General features: G+C 39.1%; 1 protein-coding gene across 2 annotated transcripts; it reads left to right on the plus strand.

The window, feature by feature from the left end:
- The first annotated feature begins 1,566 nt into the window (after positions 1 to 1,566).
- Positions 1,567 to 13,446, plus strand: ptmaa (prothymosin alpha a). 2 transcript variants are annotated; one of them, XM_042417763.1, is made up of 5 exons: positions 1,567 to 1,750; positions 5,267 to 5,335; positions 5,421 to 5,499; positions 8,871 to 8,953; positions 12,784 to 13,446. In XM_042417763.1, the coding sequence occupies exons 1-5, from the start codon at positions 1,706 to 1,708 to the stop codon at positions 12,820 to 12,822; spliced, it is 315 nt and encodes a 104-aa protein (XP_042273697.1). In that variant the 5' UTR covers positions 1,567 to 1,705; the 3' UTR covers positions 12,823 to 13,446. The 2 variants fall into 2 exon arrangements, with proteins under 2 accessions (XP_042273697.1, XP_042273696.1); XM_042417762.1 differs by lacking the exons at positions 1,567 to 1,750; positions 5,267 to 5,335; positions 5,421 to 5,499 and adding an exon at positions 7,395 to 7,842.
- Positions 13,447 to 15,594: the final 2,148 nt, after the last annotated feature.

A 15,594-nucleotide genomic window follows, 5' to 3' on the forward strand; every position in this document is an offset into this window, starting at 1 on the left:
TTTATATTGACATTAAGTAAAAAAATCTTGAGAATTCTTCCTCCACTGGGGGGTGATAGGGGTTGCAGTACAGTAGGAGTTGCAGCAGTAGTTTTAACAGAAGTATAAGTAGAAGTAACACTGATTCCATTACAATGCAACTGAAATGACTGTACAGTAGCACTAATAGTTGCAGTAGCAGTAGTAAAAATAGCAGTTGCTTGCCATAGTGGGCTGGTTTAGCCATGACTAACGTAAGAACATGATTTAGACGACAGTGTTAGCAGTTGGGCTGCACAACTTATTAGGAGATTAAAGGTCCAGCCTGTAGAATTTAGTGGCATCTAGTGGTGAAGGTGCAGATTGCAACCAATTGAATACCCTTCCCCTTACCCTCCCCTTCCAAGCATGTAGGAGAACCATGGCTCTGTGAAGGAGGATCAAGTGGCAACCCCCATGTTAAAATGCCCAACTTTACAGCAGACATAAACATGTTTACAACCTGGTACAAAAGGCTGGTCTCTATAGCTATAGCTAATTTCCCCATGCATGACAGCTGTATGGGGGGTGAATTTTTATATAACTCATCCATTTAAATTTTATGAGGGCTTAAAATTATGCATAATTAAGGGTGTGGCCGCTTTGACTACTAGTGGGTGCTGTCACAGGCAAGCTGTTACCATGGCGACAACGTTGGTTAGGTAACATAACCATGGCGTAACCCCAGATTCACAGAGTATAGGCGTGGCCGTAGCCATCACTGTTTCAGTGAGTTTTCAGTTCATGAAAGTTTGGTAGCCTAAAAATTCTTGTTCAGCGTTAGTTTGTTCTAAAAGACCCTCGAAAGAGTTGGATGTCCATTTTTTCTTTGGTAAGTACATTTTGTTTTACTGGTTTTAAGCCTGTTTTTCGCTAGCGTTAGGGTCAGCTCCACCCTCTTGTCCAAATATGGTCACTTCTCGCTCCAAATATCCAAGATGGTGATGGTCAAAATGCAGACTCGAGGCTTCAAAACAGGAGTCTACAAACCAATAACATCACGGCCAATAATGGTCACGGTGGCTACGTCAGTTTTTACAGTCTATGAAGGGGACCCCCTCCCTGTGTCGGTATAAGGGGCTCATTCTAAGGTAACAAAAACACAAAGATTCTTATTTTCAGATGATTATACACTAATTAAAACCTACTTATGAATTATATTCCATTTCTGCCAAATCCATTCTGCTAGATGCCACTAAATTCTACACAATGGACCTTTAAAGCTATACATGCACACCATAGAAAACTCTCACATCCCCTGTGTTGCTGACACACATACACCAAGAGGGTGACAGATTAAAGATTAAAAACTTGTGTAGATAAAATTTGCTTCACATGGAGGTAAATCACACACACGCGCACACACACACACACACACACACACACACACACACACACACACACACACACACACACACACACACACACACACGGGGGAGGGTTGTCTATTGTTTCCATCTGGCCAATTGCAGGCTGAATATTTTTAAAGCTAATCGACCAATCACCGTGTACCTTCAGCAACCTCGCTCTTCCCACTGGCCTATAAAGGCGGGGGCTCCGGCTAGCGGGTAGGCAGCTGTCAAAGTAACGATTGTCTCTCACACCAACAGCAACACAAACTCCTATTCATCTATTTTTTCATCGTGCAATATTGGATATTCATTTCTTTTTCTAGCCTTCATCTAACATGGCGGACAGTAAAGTGGAAAGCAGCGGAGAACTCAGCGCCAAGGTAAGGACAAGAGGAGAAGATGCAGACAATGCTTTTTCTAATTCCTGCCTCCATTTATATCACTGATTTCCCTTTTTAAGCACACCGTCGACATAAAAGAAGACTTGATTTAAAAAATACTATCAAATATCGCATGTCTTATCATTAGCTTATAAGTTTAGTAAACACTGACATTAAGCTCTATACTATTGTAGTCCACTGAGTTGTATACTGTAGGTAAAGCAGCTGTGTGAATGGATGAGGAGTGAAGACAGGCTGGTTAAGTAACGTTACTGGTTTAGGGGAAGAAAATACATCAGCTCCTCAATGGGTTTTAAGCCTTTGCTGCTTTATTTTTTGAATGTTTAATGTACATGGAGCCAGACATGAAGAGATTAGAGCATATCAATGTGTCATTTTAAACTACATTTACGGGCTCCATGTGCTTTCTGTGTATACCACGGTCCCTGCCAACCAGTCCCCAAACTCATTGAGAGATTTGCCGATCGAATCGGTTCAGTTACGCACCTTATTTGTACATTGTACCGTTTATGTAGCTATAACCTAATTTAGAACCCCCCCCTAATCAAATCAGCAGTTTAATTGAAAGTAGTAGTATAAAGATCATAATTTGTTAACTACGCGACCGCTCAGTGTTTCATGCAACGCTGTGGGAATAAAGCATACAGTTGATTTCTGATCTCTAAATATTGGGTCTATATTAAAGAGATGCCTGGTGATATTTCAGAATTGCTCAGATGTCACAATTCATAATGTGTTTGAACATCCATATTCACACAACATTTTAATTGCATCTTAAATTTATATTCTGAAGGAGTTTTGTATACTATCGAGTTCGGACTGAGTTGTATGGTGAGACAACATGAGTAGCTAATAGGCTAGGAAGGCTATACATGGATATAACTACACTATCCAGCTTAGTCTCGCCAGGCGCTAACTCCAACAATAATAGTCTATTCATCTCCAGCTCCTCCTCACTGTCGGCGGAGAGCTCCGGTCAGTTGTTGAGAACGCGCATGGATCCATGTTTAGTAGTGTGTTATTCTGGAGGCAGCCTGTTGTAGATATTGCCCCAGTATTTATTGTCCTCTTTAAAAATGGAAATGGTTTCTCGAAGTCTGTCGTTTCTAACTGGTAGTTCTGTTGCGTAAGGGAGGCAGTTATTGTTGAGTCCCGCTTTTGTTTCTATGATGTGCCGTCATTTAAAAGAAAGTCTGTCTTCTTTATATACGGGTGACAGTTAAAAACGAATTGATAGGAAGTAAACTGATGGTCCAGTTACTTCAGGCAGTTGGTGCGCGAGGGAAGGACGGCACGGTAGTGCCAGTCTGAATGCAGCGCGCGGTTTGAGTGATGGATCGTTAGGTAGAGTGTAAAAGAGCTCTGTTTGCGATTGTATTACACAGGTCTGGTAGAGAGGAGTAACGAACAGCCTATGGCAATCACAGACAACTAAATTAAGTTAGAATTAGGGAGGTTTGCCGTTCATTTCCAATAAGAAAGCAGGTGGATGGTCGATACAGAGAAGGTTAGAATGACCCCTGAAGAATGAAAGGATGACACGCAGTCAGATGGATGGGTAGACAGCATGGGATTCTTCTGCATGTAGCAGGTAGTTATGTCAGGTTTCTGCAGCCTATGTGTAAGTAACATTTAGAAAAGTGGCTACAATACTAAAAGACATTGGATACAGCAGCGAGGACTACATGCCCTGGAAGCATCTCTTACTAATAATATTATTATTATTATTATTAATAATAATAATAATGATAATAATAATAATAATAATAATAACAATAACAATAATAGTAGCCTATGTGTAGTACAGTAGCCTGCATGGAGATACATGGTGTCATTCAGGTAAGTTTGGTGGCTATTGGGGTTGTTTGAGGAGTTTTGTCAGAAGAAAAGCATGTATTTGCTTTGGCACTTTCTCTGATTAGCAGAAAGAGAACAGTCAGCTGCTGTGCTGCTGGGAGTTCTGGTCTGGGTGTGTCTGTTGTTTCCCCACCAGGCTGCAGTAACAGATGGTGTCAGGTTTCAGCCAGCCAGAACGAGGTGGGAGGGACTTAGAAAAAGCTGACCAATAGGAGGTCTGAGCTTCAAAGCACCACCTGTCGCTAAAAAGGCAACTTGCAGCCCGACAGCTTCATGGAACCGAGAAGGAGGGAGGGGAGAACATCTCAATGTTCCTCCCCTCTTTCAGCAGGACACACTTGTTGTGTCTGCTACCAATCAGAAAGTCCAGTTTGATTAACAAACCACATTTACTGTTGCCAGTTGGAACGTGAGAAAATTACATTTTTGTGTGTTGTCTATTTGGTTTAGCAAGGGATACATGAAAATTAAACTTTCTTGATGTTGGGTGCCTATTCTTTTCCATGGTCATTTTAGTCATTAATGATAGGACGTCTTTCATTTCATTGTAAACTTTGTGCCTATTTTGTGTCATATCATGTGGCAACTGCCCCCTTCAGTCATTACAGAACATTTTTCCAATGCTATAGAGAGTTAAATTTTGCCTTGACCTTTTTAGACTGCCCAAATTCATGTAAATGGGATGGACAAAATATTAGAAACACCTCTCAGTATAACTCCAAAATAACCCTAAAATAAAGAAACACCTCTTGAAAACTGATTAAATAAAAACTGAACATTATAATCTTCATGAAGCTGGGATGTATTGTATGGATGTAGTATTATACACAGCATTAGTTTTATCTAGGTGTTCCTAATAAACTGCTCAGTGTCTGCACAGTGCCCCGGCAGTTTGACCACAGAGCAAAAGAAAGGACAATACAAAGTTTAAACAAACACAGAAAGATGTTGAACCTTTGCATTAGTATTTTGATGCAGAGAGCTTAAAGATCCCCTCCAGACTTGTTTTAACACATAAAATTGGAATAATAATGTGTGTCTGAACTATTTTTTCCACAGAAAAGCACAATTCGCACATTAACATTTGCACATTCTTAAAATGGCATCTATTCCTTCTCCCTCATTAACAGTTCCAGAATCTATGAATATGCAAATATTTTTCTTTTCAAATGTTTAAGTGCTTGATGTAAAATATGTCCTACTTCATTGAATAGTCCATTCTCAGTGTGCAATGGAGGCTTCAAGTTTCCACATCACACTTGTGTGGAGGATTAGCTTCCAAACTAGTTGTGATGTCACAAATCATGCTCAGAGGTACGCACCTTAAATTCAGGTTTTTGATGAGCACAGAGAAACTTTCCTCCTTCAGTAAATGAATGTGAAAACAGCTTTTAAGTATCAAAGTCTGCACATACATCATTCTGCACAGTTAAGCTCAAACTACTAACTGTAGGAACAAGAAGAAAAACACATTTTTGAGTGGAGTGGGACTTAAATGTTGACCTTTCACACTCATTTGCTGGATACATTAAGACAGATCATTTTCAGTTTTGATCATTAGGTCATTTCTTTTGTCCTTGTGTTAATAACACAATACTACATTCATAAAACTGGATGTGTGTGTGTGTTTGCTTTCAGGAGCTGAAGGAGAAGAAACAGGCTGAAGAGACAAAGAATGGAGAGGATGCCACTGCCAATGGCAAAACTGTAAGAACAGATCCTCTCTCAGTTTGTAGAACATGAATGGTCTTGTTTCTCTGCTGATGAGCAATATAACTGTCTTACATGTCAGGATGAGGAGAACGGAGAGCGGGAGAATGAGGTAGAGGAGGATGAGGAGGACGTGGGAGAAGAGGAGGAGGATGGCGAGGGTAGGTGTCTTCATACCATGCTGAACCAAATGGAAAAAGAGAAGCTGACACTATTTTTGTGAGACTCACACTCATTATCTCACTATTGTCACCAGAACTAAAAAAAACATATATATACAGTACTGTGCAAAAGTTTTAGACACTTTAGATGTTTAGATTCCATTATGCAGTTCCATCAGGGAGGCGTCTGATCATCCCAAATTTATTCTGCGGCATGACAATGAGCCCAAACAGACAGCCAGAGTCATAAAGAACATTCTTCATCAACAAGAAGAACAAGGAGTCCTGCAACAGATGGTATGCCCCCCACAGAGCCCTGATCTCAATATCATGGAGTCAGTCTGGGATTATATAAAGAGACAGAAGCAGCTGAGAAGACGAAATCCACAGAAGAACTATAGCAACTTCTCCGAGATGCAGGAACAACTGACCTGCCAAGTACCTGAAAAACTGTGTGCAGGTGTACCGAAGAGAACTGCTGCTGTCTTAAAAGCAAATCTGCTCACACCAAATATTGATTTAATTTAGGTTTCTGCTTTTTACTCAACTTTGTGTGAAGTTTATTGATAAATAAAAACTATAAATGACAGTATTTTTGAAAGCATCCTCATTTTACTTTTAGTGGCTAAAACTTTTGCACAGTACTGTGCGTATATTACATTATATATGTATATAGAATTTCAGAATACTGCTCAGAATGATGGTTGGTTATTTGTAGAGTATGCTAAATTAACAATCACTTTTACTATTTGTGCAAGCAACTGTATATTTACAACAGTAATTCACGTAGTACACTGACAACATAGCAGCGCTTAGAAGAGACTTATTTCACTAACACATGGTTAGCAGAATCTGGGAGGTGTTCTCTGGAGCTTCAGTGCAGAATACCAGTCCAGCCCTCTCTCAGAGGAGGAGCCTGTTTTTAAGCCTGTTTTTACTAGTGCTACTTTAGTTGATTGTGTGTTAACTCAGGTAAGAAAGGAGAAACTGCACTAAAGAATGTAACAGAAGAGTTATTTTATGAAGACAAGAAAGAAAATTAAAGGATCCTTGTTGATAATGTTTTTATGAGGTGCGTACACACAGGTCCAGATGCAGGGCTGCATGACTGTGAAAAATACAACAAACCAACAGAAATGTCAATGTGCTGTATATTTGTGCATGTCTTTGTGATTACAATATATGTATTAATTACCATCAACCACTGAAGCAAGCTACTTCACACTGTTGTAGTTTATATGTATATATATATATATATATATATATATATATATATATATGTGTGTGTGTGTGTGTGTGTGTGTGTGTGTGTGTGTGTATATATACATGCATTTATTTATTAAGTCAATAATTTCTCCTTATTCAAAATTGAATTTCTGCAGTATCTATAAAACATGGAACAGTCAGTTCGTGCTGTACAGTCTGCTGACAACAAAACTGACTGATTCCTGATTCCACAAGTCTCTGGAACTCTACTGGAGGAGTGAACACCATTCTTCAAAAAGATATTCCATCATTTGGTGTTTTGTTGATGGTGGTTGAGAGCTCTGTTTAACACGTCAGTCCAAAATCTCCTGTAGATGTTCAATTGGGTTGAGATCTGGTGACTGTGAAGGCCATAGCATATGATTGACATCATTTTCATACTCAGTAAACCATTCAGTGACCCCTCTTGCCCTGTAAATTGGGGCAGCATTGTCATCCTGGACGAGACCACCATCAGGATAGAAATGTTTCATCATAGGATAAAGATGACCACTCAGAACACTGTGTTGATTTGCAGTGACCCTTCCCTCCACGGGGACAAGTGGACCCAAACCATGCCAGCAAAATGCCCCCCAAAGCATAACAGAGCAACCAGATCCAATCACTGTAGGGGTCAAGCATTCAAACCTGTACCAGTCTCTTGGTGTACACTCACCCATTTGTCAAGAATATGGTGGTGATGACTCATCTGACCATATCACCTTTTTCCACATCTCTATAGACCAGTACCTAACACACCCTGGACTCCAGAATGCGCAGATCTATCCAGTCGCCTCTCCACCAGCTTCGCCAAATCTGTTCACTTTTGTGAACTTTTTGTGAATAATATTGGACAGTATTGGACAATGATAACATATGACTACAAGTCACTCATCAGGACAGGGAAATTTTCAACTCACTACTTTGGAGGCTCTCTCCTGCCGACTCTGCTACCTCGCCGGTCGAGGTTTTCCAATGTAAACATCGGAGTAAACATCGAGGAAAAGGTGGAGAGGATAAACACCAGCTGCTATCCCGACCACATAGACGAGCAAAACCATCTCTACCTCTATCTCTTACATTGGAGGAAATACCGAGGTGAACATGGAGGGATTAAACACCAGCCACAAGTCTTCTGGGGACCCCAACTGCCCTGATGGTGACCTTTTCTCCCTGCTGTGGTTGGGAGGAAGGTGTACTGGGCACTGAGGGGCTCAGGAGGAGCTTCTACCATCAGGCTACTGGGATCCTGAATTGGGCCGCTGCCTTGGACTGGCCACTCAGTGGCCAGACTATGGCACTCAGCCCCTCACAGATATAGTTTATATTTTAAAAAAGCCTTAGTATTTCTTTACAACTAGATGCTGTAGTTTTTAACAAACATTACTTAAACAGGAGGAAAATTTATTGGGGACTATTATCAACAGCAGATTATATGTAATACATGTTTGGTTCTCTGCTCCAAGCAGCATCATTTACTTCTGTTCAGTAAGCTACATTACAGCCCATCAAAATCAACAAAGGATTAGGTTCAACAACTCTTCTTCAATATACTGTGTTCATTCCTGTCCATAGTAACCTACAGACTTCATAATACCTGTGAATGTATTGTTTTCCCCTCATATACGGATATTAGTTTCCCCTGTTGCACTGCCCATATGAGTTCCTATGATACTTTCCTGCCTATATACAATGTGAATTACATCTGTATTTTAACATGAATATTAGTTCAGATCATACACACCCACACATAAACCCAGATGATACAGCCAAGTACCAGATCTGACAGATAAACCTGAAAGCTGTCTACATCCTTTATCAGTATAGGATCAGAGGAATACCTGACACAGCTGCTCAGCGCTTCCCCAACTCTTTGTTAAATGTATAATGCAGTAACATATATTTTACTATCATGTTCAAGTATCTCAGATTGACAAGAACAGAAATGACAGATAAGGGGAGGTTGCAGCAGTATTCACTGTAAGGTCAACATAATCCTGTAACCACACAGTAATGTGATGGGAGCATTGTTATCCAGGTCAGGTAATACATGTCCACCTAAAGCCTGGGTTTATCCTGCATCACTGCATCAGTCTAACAGGCTGTGATTATCTGTGTGTATTCAGGTGATGAAGAGGATGATGAAGAAGATGAACTTGATGGGCCAACAGGGAAGAGAGCAGCTGAGGATGATGACGATGATGAAGAGGTGAGAAAGAGCTGCAATGATATATGTTCAGTTATAGGAAGAACAGTGACCAAAGAACACTTAGTGGCAGCTAAAAGGGACAGTTGATCCCTCACACTATAGAAAGGCCTTCACCCTGAAGCTGAACAAAAGTGGGGTCACCAGAGCTCAGTAGCCTTTGTATAGAGGAGGATTAGGGGCAACTTCATAAAAAACATTATGTTTAATATATATTCAACTCAACTCAATTCATTCAAAGAAATGCAGGCAACTGACAAGTTATGAGTATAGTGTGTTTCCATTAACCTGAACTTCACAGATATTGTATCTTCTAAATTTCACATCACATCAACATCCTCATCTTTATAATGCACTGACAGGACAGTGAATTTAACTCCACAAGGCAGTGACTGATGGGCAAGATATTGTCTAATTCAGTAATGGAGACTATGAAGATAAATATTCAGATGCATGGTAACTTTGCCCACTGTCAATATATGAGGAAGTAGTTGGTAAGCAGACTAGATTAGTTGGCACTGGGACACAGTGATTATGTGATTGATAAAAGCTGATAATGAAAGATGATGGTGACTTGAGCTGAATATTGAAACCCCTTAGGTGTAGATGTGAGAGCTGACACTGAGGTTGAAGCCTGAATGTGGAGGTGGAGAGATGAACTGATCAGAGAGGAGTGGGCTGCTGGCAGCTAAGGAGGAGTCTGAACCTGCACTTCCTCCAGTGGTCACTAGATAGAGCCTCCAGAACATCCAACTTGTCTTTGCCAAACACAAAGGGGATAGAGAAGTCATTATATACATAGAGGATCCCTATAATGTTCTTATTTTTCATTCTGATTGGTTGGAAGGTGCGGATTAACTTTTAGTAACCAGATAGTATAACCAGACACATATAACATAGGTGTTTGATTTAAATGAATGCCTCAGATGATTAATTATTGGCATAGGAAAGAAGCAAAAACAAAGTTATGCTACAAAAATTTGTATTAATGTTTGGGAAAGGGACCATTGGGAACCACTGGTTTAATACATAACAATGAATGGTATTTTATAAGCTTATCTTTTGTTTTTTTGTTGTTTTTTAATGAAATCTTAATTTACAAAGTAACTAGTATAGCTGTCAAGAAATGTTGTGAAGTAAAAAGTGCAATATTTCCCTTTAAAGTAGTGGAGTGGAAGTATAAGAATAATATGGAAAAACTCAAGGAAAGTACAGGAACCTCAAAATTGTGCTTAAGTACAGTGCTTGAGGAAATGCACTTGTCAGAATTTTAAAACTCCTTGCCCAGCCTTGTGAGTGCCTTCCTGTTTAGTTAGATGTTGCCTAGCAACATAAAAGGCTCAGGAACTATATCTTATGATATTTCAAACAGAAAAATGAAATAAACATTTGTTATGTGTAAATATTATATTTTAAATTAGATTTTACATGTGGATTTTGTTGGCAAGAGGCCATGGTATAAGCAGGATAATCATTCAATTCTATTCAGTTCAATTCAATTCAATTTTATTTATATTGCGTCAAATCATAACAAAAGTTATCTCAGGGCACTTTTCACATAGAGCAGGTCTAGACCATACTCTTTAATTTAGAGAGACATTCCCCCATGAGCAAGCACTTGGTTACAGCAGCACAGAAAAACTCCCCTTTAACGGGAAGACACCTCAAGCAGAACCGGACTCTTGGTGGGCGGCCATCTGCCTTGACCAGTTGGGTTGAGAGAAAAAAGGAGGTAGGGGGAGAGGGGTGAGAGACACAGAGAAGCATAATAACAACAATAATAACAATAACAACGATAATAATAATAGAAGTATGACTAGTAATAATAATAGCAGGAGTGGGTGTTGAGGCAGGATACCAACAGGACCACGCCACAACGGTGTCCCTGCAGCCATGTTTCTCGCTGTCCATAACCAGGTGGTCCAAGTCCCTCATCCTGTGAGACAAGAAAGCAAAAAACTCCGGGGACGAAGCAAAATTAGTTAACTGTTTCTGCATCTTTTTGAGACAGGATGTGCCTGATTTTTTGCAATATTATGTAGGTAAAAAAGGCGGTCCTTGAAATTTGTTTTATGTGGGAGTTAAAGGACATATCCTGATCAAAGATAACTTCCTGATTCCTTACGGTGGTGCTGGAGGCCAGGGTAATGCCATCTAGAGTAGCTATATCATTAGATAATGTGTTTCTAAGGTGTTTAGGGCCAAGCATGATAACTTCAGATTAGTAGCAGAAAATTGCAGGTCATCCAGGTCTTTATGTCCTTAAGGTATGATTGGAGTTTCATTAACTGATTGGATTCATCTGGCTTCATTGATAAATATAATTGGGTATCATCTGCATAATGATGAAAATGTATGGAGTGTTTCCTAATAATATTACCTAAAGGAAGCATATATAAGGTGAATAGTATTGGTCCAAGTACAGAACCATTTGGAACTTTGTGTCTAACTTTTGCGTGCATGGAGGATTCATCATTAACGTGTACAAACTGAAATTGATCTAATAGGACTTAAACCAGCTTAATGCAGTTCCTTTAATGCCAATTAAATGTTCCAATCTCTGTAATAGGATGTGATGGTCAACTGTGGGCAACAGAACATCAGTACTGATGTTTTGCGAAATCCACATTCAGTGACACTTGAACATTATAGTAAGACTCGGACATTAATCTAACATGTTTCAGACCTGCCTGAGTCACATTAAAAAAGAAGCAACGTAAAAATAGCAAAAATAAAGAGGCAAAATACATGGAAGTTGGTTTATGATTGTGGAAAGCTCTGTGTGTGCACACCTCTGCTAATTGAAGATACACTTTTGTGCTCGCTGCAGTTTTCATTATGGACCAATCTGTGTGCTGAAATGTAGACAAGGGCTTGATACACTAGAAACCACTCCCCTCACTCAAACAGACGCAAAACATAGGCTAATTGCGCTCAGCTGGAAAACTTTATGGGCATGTTTGCGACGGCATACTATTAGCGCAAAATCTTTTGTAGACAAGACCTTAAAACGGAGCAGATTGCGGGTGCAAATGCTACGCAATTCACAGTTCTATTGGCGGTGCAATCCATTCTTTGTGGATTTGGCCGGTAGTGGGCATTCTCCTGGATGACTGGAATATATTTAAACACAGTTAATTTAAATTTGACTACTTTTAGATCAACACAAATAAAAAATGAATCCCCCCAAAATTTATTTCTGGCTTGAAACAGCATGCTGTAATTTCCTAATCATTTCCCAGGAGGTTTACTGGAAAGAACTAATTAATCTGGGACAATTTATAGCAAAAATAGAGACAATGTTGGAGAAAGTTATTTAATTAGACTTGAGATTAGTTGAGTTTATAGGCAGTTGCTGATATGCAGTGGAAATAACTCCTCCATTTAAATAAAGCTTGGCAGAAGATTGAACTGAATTGAACTGCTAATTCAGTAAATAAAATATGAAAAATCTAAATGGCCACTTTGCAGCTCTGGCTTTCTATAAAGCTGCTCTTTTCCTTTTTTCTTTTGCATATTTCTGATATTATTTGGTGACATACTGCTTCTAATCTATGTTCTATATTGTTCCACATCTATAAATACAATCTTTATTTACATCAAATCTAAAACCAAACAACAAATTAGTTAAGAGTCTTTCCTCTCATGTTAGTGACTGTGGAGCTGTTATTTGTTAAGATTATTAGGTAACCAAGCATCCAGCATCTTAACACAGCACAGCCCGCATCTCAGAAAAGCATCTCTGCTTTTTTCTAACCAGCTGACTGGCTTGCATGCAGACCAGTGTTATATGTACCTGAGACAACACCTATCACCCTGTTCTTTATTTCCAGGATGAATTTGAAACCAAGAAACAGAAGACAGATAAGTAAAGTCTGCAGTGGCTGCTCTGTCTGGAGGACGACACCATCAAGAGACAGACAGTTTTCTAGCAAACCTTCAACACCTCAGTCCTCCCTTCTTAACGAGAATACTTTTAAAAAGAGAATTTGTTTGTATTTTTATTTACATTTTATATTTTTGTATATATTGTAAAGAGGACGGCCATTTTGCAACAGTAATCTTTCTGGTTATCAAGTGGTGCTTTGAAGACTTTTAGATCCAGAGTCGTTATTATGAGCCGTCCACATTCTGTATGAACCAACCAGATGCATCCAGCCTATCATTCCATTCACACTCACACCTCCAACATACTGCAGCATGTCCAACACAACACACACACACACACCCTGGCTTACTTTACTCCAACATGGGATTCATGTATCAGTTGGAAAAAGGTGTGTTGACCTGTAATCACATGGGAGTGTTACAGTAATTCAGTACTTCTCAGGGTGCTGAGTGTGGATTAGTAGTACTTTGTATGACATTCTAAGGCGGTAATTTCTGCTGTCCATCTGTCTCTATCTGTCTGTTATGGCCTAGTTTGAATGTTTTTTATGTTCTGTTCTGTATGCTCTATCTGTGCTATTTTATTGAACAATAAACAGTCATTTGATTTTGTTTGTAACTGTGCTGTTTTGTGCAAAACACAGTCTGTGCACTGTGTATTTTACACCATCTCTGTGTCTTCTCACACTTGCACTACCCAGCACAGATGCAGTGGTAGGTGATGGGAATAAACAGCAGGCAGCGGGATGCTACAGATGTCAGCTGTAAACTGACTTCTGCTGTTGGATTGTGACTGTCACAGATGCATCATCATGCCTTAACACGAGAAAAGCTGGCAGTTGATCCAGATGAGTAAGACCAGAGCTGTCCTCTGACCCACAATTCTCTTAAACTTCCTCAAAGACCGTGGACGACATGTCTGTGTTTAGGATTTCAGCATTAATCAAATAATGCTCATTTACACTAGATTATAAATAAACAATTTCAAACAATATTTTTGACTCTGATTTGCTTTCACAACCATGTTTAATTTCCCATTTCCATTCGTCAATTATTACCTTTATCAGGGTCATGACTACCAGTGAAGAAAAATTTTGACTTATCTCATCATTAACTATTTCTTCTGGGTCACAATTAATTTGTAATTTGTCACACTCACAATCAGTTGCATATTTTCATGTGTCATGAAAGCTGAAAGTTTGATACATTTTCAGAAAAGATGCTACACATTCCAGCTCCAGGTCTAAAGGCAAACAGCAATTTTGGTGAAATGTCAACAACATTTTAACAGTCTAACATTTTTTGAAGAAAGAGTGATGGATGAGGTTATTTCCACCTGTTGTCAGTGTATGGTTCTCCTTAGCTCACATTATGGTTAAAGTTACAGAGGTTTGGCACAGTTTTTACATCTGCTGATATATATATATATATATATACATATATATATATATATATATAATAAAGAACCACGTTGTGTAACAGTGTTCATCCTCCAGTCAGGCATGGACAATCATCTATTTACTGATTCAAACATGTGGGATATGGTGAATAATGAAATGAGGTCAACAAACCACAAGTCAGTTCACCAAACAGGAGGGACAAAGACTACTTTGAAGGAAATGTTTTACTGTATGCAGAAATTGGGCTTTTGTAAGAGTTAACACAAAACAAACTGCCAACTGGAGACCGCCTTGAAGCCAGAAATGACCAATAAGTATACTGCCAGTACTCTCAAAGGTTGCTGGTTTACATTGTGTGCAATTTGGCTTTAGAGCAAATCATTCCACTGAAACTGCTACCTTGCACTTAATAGAACAAATTAAATCAAGACTTGACAAAGGAGGAGTAGTTGGTGCTGTATTTTTAGTTCTGCATAAAGCATTTGATACAGTCAATTATGATGTTTAAATATTGAAACTCTCTTAATTTAACTTCTCATCTGGAGCACTGGCATGGATGTCTTCATATTTATCAAATAGGAGACAATCTGTTAAAGTTGGTGACACACTGTCCAATAACATGAAGTGCACAATGGGTGTTCCACAAGGGTCAGTGTGAGGTCCCCTATTATTTAGCCTATATATTAATGATGTCCCTCAACAGTGTCATGATGCAGAACTACAAATGTGTGCAGATGACACCATTGTGTACACACATGCAAAAATAGCTGAGTTAGCTGCTGCTGAGCTAACAATCGCATTGGAAAGGATCACACATTGACTTGATCAATCATGTCTGAGTCTAAATGTTAACAAGACAAAAGGTATGTTTTTCTCTAAGACTATGGTACAACCTCCTAATGCTGATATTTTCATAAAAGGTGAAAACACTGACATAGTTACTGATTTAAAATATCTTGGTGTGACACTGGATCCAATTTTGAACTTTAAGAAACATGTTAAAAAAAAACGGTTAAAACCATAAAGTACCACTTAGCAAATTTTAGACATATTAGAAACTGTCTCTCTTTGGATGCAGCAAAGATATTTATGCATGCTATGATTCTTTCCCATATGTCTTATTGCATCACATGTTGGGGGCAGGCTGGAGAAACAGCCATAAAACCTTGAGTCCTTATACAAACAAACTTTAAAAACTCTGGACAAAAAGCCAATGCATTTCCATCACAGTAGGGTACTGGAGAAATACAATTTACTGAGCTTTGAGAATTTTAGATTATTCTCAAATTTGTGCCTAGTTTATAAAATTTTGAATGGTTTGGCCCCTCCTCCACTATGTGACTTTGTGTACACGCG

Source organism: Thunnus maccoyii, chromosome 7, assembly GCF_910596095.1.
Source record: "Thunnus maccoyii chromosome 7, fThuMac1.1, whole genome shotgun sequence".
In the NCBI taxonomy this organism is placed as follows: Eukaryota; Metazoa; Chordata; class Actinopteri; order Scombriformes; family Scombridae; genus Thunnus; species Thunnus maccoyii.

Excerpts from the sequence above, each read along its gene's own strand:
- ptmaa (XM_042417762.1), top strand. The coding sequence starts at position 7,611 with ATGATAACATATGACTACAAGTCACTCATCAGGACAGGGAAATTTTCA. Across the intron at positions 7,843-8,870 it reads ACATTGGAGGAAATACCGAG|GTGATGAAGAGGATGATGAA; the intron begins GTGAACATGGAG and ends GTGTGTATTCAG. Across the intron at positions 8,954-12,783 it reads ATGATGACGATGATGAAGAG|GATGAATTTGAAACCAAGAA; the intron begins GTGAGAAAGAGC and ends CTTTATTTCCAG.